Raw genomic sequence first — 14,580 nt, forward strand, 5'->3', positions numbered from 1 at the left:
GTTTTATATCTTTATGTTTGAAGCCTGAAATGTGGCAAAAGGTTGCAAAGTTCAAGGGGGCCGAATACTTTCGCAAGGCACTGTATACTGCATGCATGAAGAAACACTAGCTAAATATTTTGTCTGTTCTATATGACTTTTCCAGCAATACTATTATATGTGCTTTGCAATGTGCCCACAGCCAACAGTGAGATCATGAAAGTCTCATCCGCATATGCTCAATTTTCAAGGATTTTTTTAAATTTCCAGATGAAGATTTCCAATTAAACTTTCTGTACCAATCGCTTTGTATGTGCTCTTTAATGTGCTTATTTGTTTAAAAGGACTTTAAACAATAACATTACTATTGGACAAGTTGATTTATATGGAATTGGAATGGTATCCTATTAGAGAGACATACTCATGATCAGGGGTCTCCAACTTTCTAAAGAAAGAGCCAGTTTACAGTCCTTGAGACTGTAGGAGGGCCGGACTGAGCTCAGTGGGAGTAAACAATTTCCGATCTTTGGCTTTAGAAGAAATAGTTGGCCCCTGGGCTGTAGTTTGGAGACTCCTGCTCATGATCATCAGTGGACTCGTACCATCAGATTCTCTTTTGCTTCATCATAACCCGCAGGTGGCTAGATTAATGAAGAGAGACAAATGCAAATTATTCAATTAGTGCTCTAAATTAGACTGACATGGTAGTTTAAGTGGCTGCGGAGGCCTCTTCTCTGTTTTAATTATGGCTTTAAATATTCAAAAATGTATAATCAAGTTTTTTCGAGTGGAGATAAGTTTGACGTTTTTGTCTACAGCAGTACCCTAATATGCAAGTTCACCTTTACATAAAATCTGTAAGGTGAATTTACACTGGATCCCCTCTACCCAGCCCCCGGTCACTGTGAATCCTGCGATCCTTTGCGGTCAGCCTGCTGCTGGCTCACATCACACAGCTAGTCCAGGCTCTACAGGGATCCCGACAATAATGGTACGATGCTGCATTCACCTAGGCGAGTATGAATTAATTTATTTTTTCTTTTGTATCCCGCACTTTTCCTAATTCTTTTTATATAAATTTGATTCTGAAGTCTGAATTGGGCCTTTTTGATTTTTGTATTTTTTGTTCAAAGTGGAATGGCATTTTCTTAATTTTCCTGTGGGCCTTGTGCCTCCCTTTTGACCAATAACCAGCATGGACCCAGCAGTGGGAAAAACTCTCACAGGGTATAATTACTGTACTTAGTAATAAGAATGTTCGGCTTTGTTTATCTACTGTAAATGTCTATTACTAATGAAATACAGTGGCGGAGAGAGAGAGAGAGCGCCTGTGTTCCAACTTAAAGTCATAACCCATAGGTGAAAAGACATTCAAAAGTATAAGCAAAGTGACATTAATGTTTACTACCAGGTTTTATCCTAACTGGAGCTTATACAGTATTTATAACTGTCACAAATCAATCCTGCAAAACAGTCTGGTATTTAACTTAAATCATATATAAAAAAGGGATTCTGTTTATCATCAATATTAGGTCAGTGTGTATGTGAAAGTCATAGCACTTACATTGCCTTGGAAACCCAATTATGTAGGCTCATTTTTTAAAGTTAAAATCAAGAATCTTTAGAGCCTTTTGTCGCATTCCACCCACATTCACAAATACCTCAATGTTCATTTTTGTTTAATGTACAAGGCTGCTCCATGAAAAAGCTCACTACAAGAGCATATGAACCAGCAACCACCTAGATTTGAGACGGCCGTTATTTAAATGTACTAAAAAAAAAAATTTTAAAAAATTTTTAAAAAAATTAAAAAAAAATAAATGTACTGATAAGAATTCTCCTAGTCACACAAGTATCAGTTTGTTCCCATTAGTTCAATTCTAAACAATACACTTGCTATAGCTTAGACTTTTTATCTGGTGTCTCCTTTCTACTATGCATTTCTGCTCCCATTGCTCATATTCATCATCTCTTTGGTCCCCCCTCCATATCTTATTTTCCACCCCTCTTCCCTCAGTTTCTTACTCTTTATTGTAGTCTTCTCTGCTGCTCACCCCTCATTTTCCAGGCTTCCTTGTTGCTCCCTGCAATACTGTTGTGGCAGAAGGCTCCAGTGGCGCCATTCTGGACTCAGACAAGCAGCTCACTTGCACTGGCAGCGTTGTGCTGATGAGTTCTGAACCAACATACCACAAAACACATGACTGTAGAAGCCTTCCAACTGTCCAATGACAGAGGATTGAAATCAGAGGCGTGTGTAAGAGCCAAGACTGACAAAAAACTCACTCATTTACTGGTCCTTAATGGATTGTTTACATGTGTAGACTCCAGCTCTTATTTTTACCAGTTGGGCAGAGAAGTCAGTGCAGTAAAATCTCGGTCACTCAGGGACTAGTTATGATTGAAGAAAAAAAAAAAAAAAAAAATTTCCAGCCAGCTCAAATTGGTATTTTGGAAAGAATGTTATACAGTGATACATTTTTCACCTTTATAGCCAAGTTTGGTTACCTTTTGCCATTACACTAGCGTTCCCTGTGAGGCTACCAAGTCTCCTATCTGGAGACTCAAGGCAGTAGCCTTTACTCGATCTCTGGGCAGGCTGGTGACTTAATCTCTCCCGCGGCCGAGAATTGAATTCCAGTCCGTGCCTCCTGGGGTCAACAGATCCGAAATAAAAGAGCTTGAAATGATCCCCTTCCACTGTGGGAGGAAGGCCCCTCATCTTCCTCCCACTCTGCGGCGGGAGTCATTCTAGTTTGGTGGGCTGTTGAGGAGGGTCAAACAAGACCCCCCCCCAACCCCTACCTCTGCCTTTGTGGCCAGCCCAAAGCTTCTTGGGTCTGGCCTTTTCATGCGGATCCTGCTGTCTGCACAAATCGCATGAATGAAAAAAATTAGTAAAAAAAAAAGTAAGAAATGTGTCTATCTAGAGGGGGATTAAACCTCCACACACGTGAAATACAACGTGAAAGAAAAATATAAGTTCATAAATGGGATGAAGATGAAGGAATTCCCAATACATTGGTGATGAATCTTCTAAAGCAAATTGCTTTCAAGCAAACTAAGTGATAATAAAATAACCTTCCTTTGATGACGTCTGTGGTGATAAAACGTGTCAGAAGCGGTAATCGAGAGGGATGCGGTCCCGTCAGCCGAGATGTGGACGTATAACACAAGGATAGGACCTGGACGCTTGTTTATTGATGTATATTATACGGCTTGTTCATCACATTGGCCTTGTGAATATTTAAATTTTTTTTTTTTTTTTTTTATGGATTTTACTAAATACTACACCATGAGAGTTGTTTTTCATATTCTTCTTAAACCTGATGGATCAGTTTTGAGTGACGGAAGTGTGATGATTCCCCTGCCTTATGGAGTATACACAAAGCTTGTTTGGTCATCGGTTATAGGTGGTCAAACATTCTGGTAAGGTGCATCTATTTACTAGAGCAATTTTTTTTGCATTGAAGGGTCTTTAATGCTTTCTTTCCTTTTTTTTTTTTTTTTTTTATCGTTTGCTTAAAATGAATTTGCTTTAGAAGATTTGTCACCAATTTGTTGGAAATTTCTTAATAGGATTTTCATCTGTGTGGTTCATCCCAATTATGAACATATATTTTCTTTCATTTTGTATTTCACATCTGTGGAGGATTAATCCCTCCCTGGATGGACACATTTCTTCCATTTTTTATTTAAATTCACCAAAATCATGTAATTTTATTTAATCTGTTTATGTATTGTTCGAACGCTGCACTTTCATGCATGTACAGATATATACCTACGCTCAAATGCCCTGTGATTTTGAGGAGGACTATGGAAACATCAGTAAAATTCCATTAAGGCCCCTTTTACACTTGTGCGACCTAAAAGTCATGTGGTTTGGACTGGACTTGAAGCAATGCCTGTGTAATCTTGAGGTCTATGCATCTCAAAACGCATCAAAGTTGGACCAAAGTAGTACAGGGACTACTTTGAAGTCGCACAGCTATGAACGGTATTCATTGGAAATCATGGAGTAGGACTTGTCATGCAACTTTGCAGTTTCAAGTCGCAGGACAAGTCACACAAGTGTTAAAGGGGCCTAAAGGGTTAAACTTTCAGTGAAACAGAGTTTATGCTTTCTTTATTTTAATCCTAATGCAGTTTCCAACTGCCATGACTCACGAACGCCTACACATAGCAAGTTGTTTTTTGTTCAACTCAGCAGGCTGAACGAAGAAAACTAAGGAGCTCACTGTACTAACTATGCAATGTTAGTGCAGGGATCTCCCGACTGAGCTATTGTGTTCTGACAGGGGGACTGCTGCAAATGCGGATTCAATGCTAGTGGGCTGCTGGTTTGCCAGCATGCCCATTCAACAGAAGCCAGACAGGCTGCTGTAAACAATGGCCAAATGTTGGCTGGTTTTTGTTGAACCAGCAGCTATTCGGCCTGTGTGTCCCAGTCTTAAAGCTGACATCACAGAGGAAGTAGAGTACACATAGAAATCAAGTAGTAAAGACAGCCAAGCGGCTTGAGAAAGGAAGATGATACAACTGACCATACGCTGGAAGAAGATGACATGGCCATGTTCATGTTATTTGAACAAGAGAAAGAACTCTATTGGAGCCATTCACCTCCAAAAAAAATCCTGCATTGGCCATTTAGAACACAATTTCTTCTGTACATACGCATTAACCTATTTTTAATCTTTTTTCACAAATGTATTATGGGTAGGCCGGTGTAAAGAGTAGAAGACATGGACAGCAGTAATTTATTCAATCTTTCATTTTTGAAGTGTAGATTTACTTGGAAGAAGGGAAAAATCTCTAAATTTCCAATATTCTAAGACTTCATCCACTAAGCTGGAACAGTGCTGTATAGTGTACATTTGGGCATAATCAATGACAGACTGAAATATGCAGTCGCTGTACAACCAGGTGTGGACAACCGAGCAGTACTTGTGTACGGGAATGTATGTGCTGCCCCAAACACTCTACGTTTACATTCAGTTTTAGTAAGTCTACTCAGTTAAGCAATGCAAAACACAAGGTGCAGAGTGTAGGTAACAACTCAACCACTAACTCACATAAAACCAACAGTTAGGAATGGAGATTTGGAATCTTGTAATTGCTCCTTTCCAACTAGTTATCTTTAAAATTAACCAGTGACAAATCACCACTTAACTGCTTAAACCCTACTATTTAGCCACTTAACTACTGGATTTACCTCATCGGGTGTCAAAATGTATTCTGAACACTACCTGGACTTAAAGCAACAGTTGCGCTGAAACCACATACTTCCTAACTAAGCCCAATGAAGCAAACAAATACTAGTTGCTGTGGGCTAATCCCCTTATTAATGAAATTAAACACAAAAAACTCACCTTAGCCAGGGAAGCCATGAAGTACAAAGTGCCCTGTGACATCTGCTTTTTATTATTTTTGTCACATAAAAAAAAGAATGTTTAGCAGGATTTGTAAAAATGTTTCCTTATAAGTATTGAGAATTAAGTGATTTTAAAGATACTTTTTTCTGCTGTGCTTCCTTTTTAGAAAGCTCATAATGCCCAGAACATTCTTTACCTTTCCCCTGCGTACACTGGGGAATTTATAGCCAAGTCTGAAAAGCCATCTTACTCTGTTCTCCTCACCCGCACAAAAAATGCAGTTTTTACTGTTGTGGTCCTGCAGCAGAAGGGGAAAAAGCTCTGCTACTCTGCTTAGTGTTACAGCAGAGGCCTAATATCTGGTGGACTGACAATATAATATAGAGCACTGTGGACCAGAAGTGAGGTTGTAGTCTACATTTTAAGTTTGAGACAATTAGTAGGAGAGCGCAAGCTCCAGTATTTCAGTATCGAAGGTAAAAAAATCACATGGAGGTGACAGCAACTGACTGCAGAGTTTAATTGATATGATGGATAAATTCAGGTAGCCACAGGACTACTTTCCCAATTACATCTGCTGCCTTTTCCTTCTTTCTCCAGCATTTTCTGTAGGCATGTATAAAATGGTGTGCCTTCTGGCTACTTAAACTAACAGACTCTGGAATTTCTCAAATGCGTGGACCATCCCTTTCTCACATTGTTATAACAGGAAAGGGGATGAGGGACTTCACTTACTTTGATACATCAAAAGTGCCAACTGGTGACTCCTTCCTAATCTCTTCATACTCTTGAAAAATGCCCCGCTTTTTCATCCTCTTGACATGTTGAACCAAACCAAGTACTGTCATACCTCCTTCTTCTGGTATGTGTATGGATACCTCCATGTCTGCAGGCAGTGGTCGAGATTTCTGGGGTAAAGGTGGGATGGAAGGATTGTCAGCAGGCTGTTTATACAATGGAGTGTCCGGAGGAGTCTCCGACTGAGGAGGCGGCCTCCTGCAATTTGTATTTGCACTGGAGCTTTTGTCACAACAATCGTAGTTGCCGCTAACGGCAGACCCATTCCAGTGCACACAGCTGCTTACTCTGTGTGCCTCTGCAAAATTCTTAGTCCTGTTTTCATGGTAATGATTGTGTAAAAGTCTGGTGTTATCAGTCACATTCTGCTGGGTGCAATTAGAGTTTAGTCTATCACTCACAGGGTTTTGCTCAGCGGAGTATATAACAAAGAGATGGTCCATGCAGTCTCTATTTTCTTGCCCTTGTCTGGAATTAACACACGCCTGAATCCATGCCACGTGGCTTATTTTTGATGTACCTCCCAAATGTTCTGGTAAAGAGTCCTTCGGTATATGGTTTACCAACTCATGGGCTTTTACTGTTCGCACCTGTAAGAAGGAAAGAATATATATTTGTTAAGGAACCAAACATGGAATAGTAAAGCTCATTAAATATAAATCAAATCGATAAACAAATAAATATGTAGTAACAGCTATCAGAGTAACACAGGGAGCTTTTGAAGCAATAATTAAAGAGGTCCAATTAGTGAGCTTCCTGAAACTAGTAGGGCAATTCAATAAATTCCCAAAGGCGCTTTTCTGGTGCTAGAACCCTTTAAAAAAAGATTCAAGAATACCTGCCAACTGTTTTGGTAGATATACCAACACGTGCAGTAGATCTGGGTAGTTCTCAATAGCGCCACTTTTACGAAGTGGAGCTTTGAATGCATCAAATTCAAAAATAATTTCCTCCAGTTCATAGAGAACAAAATTGGAGGTAATTAAGACCAAATATAACTTGGTATACAGAGAAAGGCAAAGTGCCTATCTCTTTATGCTATGAAGCAGGTGGCATATTTGCCACCACTACCCCCTCCCCTCCTGTTACTAGTTAAGGATGGTGTCAGCTTCACAGCCAAACACTCCTAACAATAAGTGGTACTTAGCCTGATGGGGAAGCAGAGAAACTAGTTCCCCATCAGGTCTGCTCTCTTAGGATTATGATTGACAGCAGGCAGTGGGTAGATTCTGCAGCCAATAGCAGGTTGTCTATTGGCTAAGGATCCACCCCCTGCCTGCTGTCAATTACAGGAGGAGCAGACCTGATAGGGAACTAGTATACATGAATTCCAAAAGACTGAACCCATCCAGCTTCATAACTCACCAGACGCTGCACTGTCTGCGTGACAGCTGCAGGAGGAAGCACAGTTGCACTAAGGCTGGCGTGTCAGTGCACCTCCACACTTGGTGCTTGCCATAAATGTATGCACTTGTTTAGAACAGGTACAGAACTCTGTCACCTGCACTGACATTTGTCACGTGGAAGAACATCGGAATTCTAAACATTGTCTTAAACACTCTTTATGAGTTCCCCACTATGCATTTCACTTGTCAAAGACCTAATCGAGAATGCAAAAAAAAAAAAATTCTTTAGATCCTGCAACAAACACATTATATACACACACACACACACATATATATATATATATATATATATATATATATATATATATATATATATATATATATATATATATATATATATATATATATATATATATATATGGTAAGGCAACCTCTCTTCTGGGTCAGAAAAGTATTTAAGTGTTTTTTTGTGATGTAAGAATTAGGTGCGTTAAAACAACAAATTCAGCTTTATTCTTACATTGTAGTACAGGTAGGTTTCTTCTGTATGGTAGGATTGTGTCTAAGTCTGACTAGTAAGAAAATGTGAAAAAGCTTTCATGTGCACCCTTACCAAAAAGATACTGGTTTTGGACGTTTACAGTGTACCCATTACAACCAATTAAAATGAAGATGGCTTGCTAAGGGCTACAAAAAATAATATAGTCCCTGAACGTAATGTAGAAAGGCATTCTAGGATGTTCTGAGGCTCCCCTTAAGTATATTTCCATTTTGGAGCCAAACTGGGATAACCGCTACTTTACAGTACTCACATGTTTTTATTCACAAAACATAAGACTTAAAAAAGCTCTTCACCATGGTGCTTACCTTTTTACTTTACTGTAATGTAAAAGGGGATGGGGAGTTAAATTTTTCATAATCAAAGTAGAAGTATGGTCTAAACCTATCTAAGCTTAACCGCTTAGCGACCGCTGCCCGAAATGTACTGTGAACGGGTGGCTGCTGTAGGCAAAGCAACATACCAGTACATCGCTGCCTACTTCTGGGTTTAGGGCATGTGCACGCTCCCGCGCCCAGCATCTGCTGTAAGCTTGGGTTTGCATGCCATGTCCTGGGACGTGTCAATGAGGACCAGGGCATCAAAATCTGTGGACAAAGAGGTGTGTATTGCAGCCAGAGTTGAGGTTTTTTTTTTAGTTTTAAAGATGCAGTGCTATGTTTTTAATTTTTTTTTTTTTTTTGGAAGGGTGGGGTGGACTTTAAAGTGGATTGGGCACAGGCAACAAATTATATTATATATTTTGATTGTCTGGTTTAGGTGATCAGGCTAGAGTTGTGGATTAGTAGACCTGCCATCTGCAGACACAGAACTGTAAATGTATATAGCTATCTAAACTGCCTTACCATTAGAAACTACAGAAACCGTTTTGCTTAGGCCAAAGTCGTTTTTTGAACTGCAACCAAATTTATTCTCATAGTATTGGGTATGCTCTTTGGACACCACATTTTTAGCACATAAAAAGCAAGTTAAAAAATAAAATAGATACTGTACCCGTTCTCGCAGTTTTTCTCTGACAAAGAGACGTAGAACAGCAAATGGAGCGCGGAACCAAAGAGGAGAGGACACAATAAAAACACATTTTAACCGTGCGGGAAAAGCACCCTAGGGAGAAAGAAAAACTTGGATGAGTCAACAATTATCTGAAGTATATACATAAATCACTTACCTTAGTCTTCCTAACAATTCTACACAAATAACCCCTCCAAGTGCAGATCGCATTTAAACGTTATCCAAATGTACCATATTGCAAACTTGTGATTACTACACCAAATGAATGTTAAAAGTTAACCTGTCTTTTTGTCTAATATTACTGGCATGCATTGGCTGTGTGAAGAGAGGCAATTGCTTAGGTTTACTAATAGTACTGCAAACCTTAGCTAGATATTAATTTATGGTGTGATTCTTTAAAGAGAACTACAGTGTCGATTTAAAAAGTGCAGGTTTCCTGTTATAAAAACTGGCTGAGAGTAATTCATATTAAGTTTACATTTTAATAGAACATAAAAGTGTAGCACTAAAAATATTGATAATCGCAAAAATAATAAATTCGTGTCCAAATGAATGAAAAACTAATAATCACAATAATGTGTATAAAAGAAAAAGTGTCCAAATGAATTCATTTGGACACTTTTTCTTTTATACACATTATTGTGATTATTAGTTTTTCATTCATTTGGACACTAATTTATTATTTTTGCGATTATCAATATTTTTAGCGCTACACTTTTATGTTCTATTGATATTTTGAGTCACTGTTGGTTGATTTTGTGTTGGCTGCTGATATTTATCATTCTTTCATTCATTATATTAGCGCGGAAATTTTCTATTTTTATTTAAGTTTACATTTTACCTTTGTATCCTGTGAACATATAAGATATGTGTAAACACTTCTACTGTGGTTAAATAAGTATTGAACAAGTCACCATTTTTGTAGGTAAATATTTCTAAAGGTGCTATTGACTTGAAATTGTCACCAAATGTCGATAACAATCCATTCAATACATACAAAGTAACCAAAACAAATAAGTTCAGAAATTAAATTATGTGTAATAAAATGGAATGACACAGGGAAAAAGTATTTACCAAACTAACTGAAATGTATTTAATACTGCCTACAAAATCCTTTGTCGTTAATGACAAGACCCCTCCTGTATGGAGAAACTAGTCGCATGCTTTGCTCAGGTGTGATCTTGGCCCATTCGTCCACACAGTCTTCAAATCATGAAGGTTCCGTGGGCCTCTTCTATGAACTCTGATCTTTAGTTCTTTCCATAGATTTTTTATTGGATTTAAGTCAGGCGATTGGCTGGGCAATTCTAGCACCTTTATTTTCATTTTTTTTCTTCTTTGAAACCAATTGAGAGTTTCCTTGGTTTTGTGCTTGGAGCCATTGTCTTGCTGAAATGTCCACCCTCGTTTCATCTCCATCATACTGGTAGATGGCAACACATATTTATCAAGAATGTCTTAGTACATTTTTCCATTCATCCTTCCTTCAAGGATATGAAGTTTGCCAGTACTGTATGCTGAAAAACAGCCCCACACCATGATGTTTCCACCTCCAAACTTCACAGTTGGCATGCTGTTTTTTGGGGTGACGTGCAGTGCCATTTGACCTCCAATCAGGGTGTGGGTCACGGCATCCAAAGATCAATTTTGGTCTCATCTGTCCAGACTATATTCTCCAAGAATTTCAGAGGCTTGTCTAAATGTTGTGCACAAAATTTTAAATGAGCTTCAACATGCTTTTTCTTCAGCACATGAGTCTTGCGTGGTGAGCGTGCACACAGACCATGGCGGTTGAGTGCATTACTTATGGTTTTCTTTCAAACAATTGTACCTGCTAATCCAGGTCTTTCTGAAGCTAGTGGTCCTTGGTTCTTCGGCAACTCTTCTGATAATTCTTTTCACTCCTCTGTCAGAAGGAGCACCTGGTTGTGGCTTATTTTTGGTGAAATTATGTTCTTTCCAATTCCAGATTATGGCCCTAACAGTGCTCACTGGAACATTCAGAAATATAGAAATCCTTCTGTACACAATGCCATCAGTATGTTTTGCAATAATAAGGTTGCAAAGGTCTCGAGAGAGCCCTTTCCTTTTACCCATTCTGAGAGTTTTTTTGTGTGACACCTTGGTAATGAGACACTTTTTTATAGTGAGTTGAGACTGAACCAGCTGATAGTAATTTGCACTGACAAAGGGCAGAATTTCTAATTACTGATAGATTTAAGCTGGTGTCTTGGCTTTCCATGCCTTTTTGCACCTCCTTTTTTTTTCAGGTGTTTAAACTTTTATCTTCTTTTGGGTTGAGGTCAGGACTCTGTGCAGGCCAGAAAAGTTCCTCCACCGCAAACTCACTCATTCATGTCTTTATGGACCATTTTGTGCACTGGTACACAGTCATGTTGGAACAGGAAGGGGCCATCCAAACTGTTCCCACAAAGTTAGGAGCACGAAATTATCCAAAACGTCTTGGCATGCTGACGCCTCAAGAGTTCCCTTAACTGGAACTAAGAGGCCAAGCCCAACCCCTGAAAAACAACACCACACCATAATCCCCCCTCAACCAAATGATTTGTACCAGTGCACAAAGCAAGGTCCATAAAAAGATGGATGAATGAGTTTGGGGTGGAGGAACTTGGATTGGCCTGCGCAGAGTGCTGACCTTAACCTGATAGAACACTTTTTGGATGAATTAGAGCGGAGCCAGGCCTTCTTGTCCAACATCAATGCCTGACCTCACAAATGCACTTCTGGAAGAATGGTCAAATATTCCCATAGACACACTCCTAAACCTTGAGGACAGCCTTCCCAGAAGAGTTGAAGTTATTATAGTTGCAAAGGGGGGGCCAACTAAATATTGAACCCTATAGACAAAGACTGGGGTGTCATTAAAGTTCACACACGTGTAAAGGGTGTCCCCAAATACTTTGGACAATATACTGTCTATTTGCCTAGAAAAATGGTGACATGTTCAATACTTATTTTACCCGCTGTGTATATGCCTAGGTTGATGCCTGTCATTAAAGTGTATCTCCCATATGTAGATTGTACTCATGGATGCAGAGAGGTTTTTGAACCTGCTAGCACTTCTCCGATATCGAAGTATAAACTCAGGGAAGATAGATGAAAGGACAAACATCCCATTTATCTTTTTTTTTTTTTTTATTTAACTATCTTTTTAATAGTTTAGTAATAAAGTACAAAAAGGTACACCACCACAAACAGTCTCAGACACTTGGCCCACCTGCGATCGCTCCCTGTGGAGGCAGACCGCTGTTCCGTCACTAATGAACACAGGGATCCTGTGTTCCTATTTAGGAACACAGGTCTTTGTGTTCATTGAGCACACCCATCCCCCACACAGTTATAAAGCATCCCCTAGGGACACATTTAACCCTTTGATTGCCTTGGTGTTACCTCTCTCCTGCCAGTGTCATTAGTACAGCGCCTATTTTTAGCACCGATTACTGTAGTAATGTCACTGTCACATTATTTTCAGGGCATTTTTGATTGTACTTCCTCCACTCAGGCAGCGTTTTTAAAAGTAAGATTTTGACTAAAATACAATACTATACACCTTGTAAGTATGAGAATAGCGCTTCTGTAAAGGGCGATGGATTAGTATTATAGGGGTATTTCTAGTTAAAAAAAAAAAAAGGTATTTGAGGCCAGAACTCCGCTTTAAGATCCCAAGGCGGCAAAGGAGCCTGCGCTGGAGGAACCAATTGTTGAACACCCTGAAAAAAAAAGTTACGCACCAGGGAGTATGTGGCCAAAGGTCGTTGGAAAAGGACCACCAAGGCGAGACCTGGCCCTCGATGGTACTCCAGGTCAAATTTTGTTCAATTTCCCCGTTGAAGGAAGGTTAATTTACAAGCAACCGAGAAGTTGCGAGGATGAACCTCAAGAGACTCACACCACGCAACGTACTTCTTTCACGTACGATGGTAGATCTTCTTAGAGGCAGATTTCCTAGCTTTTAACAGCATAGGAATCACCAACTCCTTTAGCACCTGGCGTTTACCAGGCAAGCCGTCAAAGCCAGCGACTGTAAAGCAGGATGGAAGATCAGTCCTTGGGACAGCAGATCCTCCCTGAGAGGAAGCTTCTACGGGAACGTCGCTGATCAGCCGCACTAGATTGGCATAACAGGCCCGGCGAGGGGAATCCAGTGGCACTAAGATGACCAGAATCCCTTCTGTCTGGATCCTGCATAAAAGTCTGGGCAGAAGCTTGAGAGGAGAGAAGGCGTAGATTAGAAGATACTGACCCCATGGGGCCTCCAGCGCGTCTGTGGCATCTGACAGAATTCCTTGAGGGAGCCACAAACCTCTGCACCTTTCTGTTGAGCCGAGACGTCAACAGATCCACTGGAGACACAGCTGATGAACCACCTCAGGATAAAAGGGACCACTCCCCTTGGTCCAACGCCTGCCGACTGAGGTAATCCGCCTGACAATTTTCCACCCCGGGAATGTGTATGGCTGAGAGGGCTGGAATGAACAGTTCTGCCCACCTTAGAATGTCGGTTACCTCCAGAGCCACCAGGGCACTTCTTGTGCACCCTTGGTAATTGACATAAGCCACAGCTGTGGCATTGTCCAATTGAATGCGCAAAGGTAGGAGGGAGCTGTTCTCCCTCCAGGTCACGGCGTAGGAGCACACTCAGTCAGAGTTTGCAACACTAAGGCAATAGTAAATACCGGCCTCGTTGCCGAACCAGCGACGGTGTACACATTGCCGGCCACAGCCTCCGCCTTTTGGTCAGCCGGATCCTTAAAGGCCGGGGACTCTTCCACAGGAATCATGGTTGCCTTGTTTAATCTGGAAACTGGAGGGTCCACAACCGGTGGCACAGTCCACTTCTTAAGGAGGGACTCCTTTATAGGGGTAATGCCTAGTAAAGCGCTTGGGAACCCTACGGTGACGCTTTGGTCGTCCCCACTCTTTAGCGACAATTCTGTCAAAATAGGCGGGGAAAGGAAACCCCTTTGCCGCTCTGCCAAAGGGTACCTGCGCCTCCGTTGCAGCTTCAGCTACGTGCTCCATCTTCAGGGTCTCACGCACAAATAAAATCAGTGCATCTACCAGCGCCTTTTCGTGAGCGGTCACAGACGTAAAGGAATCATCCTCAGTAAGAGAGGATTCCAGGCGCATGGTCGGAGACCCAGCAGGATGAGCCACGTCCGCGGCGGCCGAATCAGATTTAGGATCTGATGAGGCAGGGGGGCACTTTTTGCTAGCCCGTCACCCATAAGCCACCTCCACCAGGGACTCCAGAACCACCATCAGTCCATGGATGGATGGTTGGGACCCGGAGGGTCCCGCGGCTTCAGAGAGGGGACCAGGTGGGGAAACCTGCTCCAAAGACTGCATGAGTCACCAGCGGGACTTCACCAAAAAAGTGTAACACACTGCTAAGGGACAACCCCCACCGTGCTGGCAGCACCACCTGGTCACCAAGCACAAGGCACACAGCGACAGTCAGCAGAGAGGGAGAGGACCCCACCAGACTCACCAC

The 14,580-nt window shown here is 41.0% G+C and overlaps 1 protein-coding gene across 2 annotated transcripts in view; it reads right to left on the reverse strand.

The window, feature by feature from the left end:
- LOC309544542 (tyrosine-protein phosphatase non-receptor type 9-like) overlaps positions 1 to 14,580 on the reverse strand; it is a 102,398-nt gene that overhangs the window by 22,307 nt on the left and 65,511 nt on the right. The window contains exons 6-8 of one of the 2 annotated variants that reach the window (XM_082243447.1): positions 9,048 to 9,158; positions 6,551 to 6,739; positions 6,087 to 6,259 (exon numbers count right to left, since the gene is read on the reverse strand). In XM_082243447.1, coding sequence (XP_082099573.1) covers positions 6,087 to 6,259; positions 6,551 to 6,739; positions 9,048 to 9,158 — 473 coding nt within the window. Of the gene's footprint in view, positions 1 to 6,086; positions 6,740 to 9,047; positions 9,159 to 14,580 lie in introns of both variants that reach the window. The other variant, XM_082243446.1, reaches the window with a different exon arrangement.

This window comes from Pelophylax lessonae (genome assembly GCF_965119305.1).
Source record: "Pelophylax lessonae genome assembly, chromosome: 1".
NCBI lineage: Eukaryota > Metazoa > Chordata > Amphibia > Anura > Ranidae > Pelophylax > Pelophylax lessonae.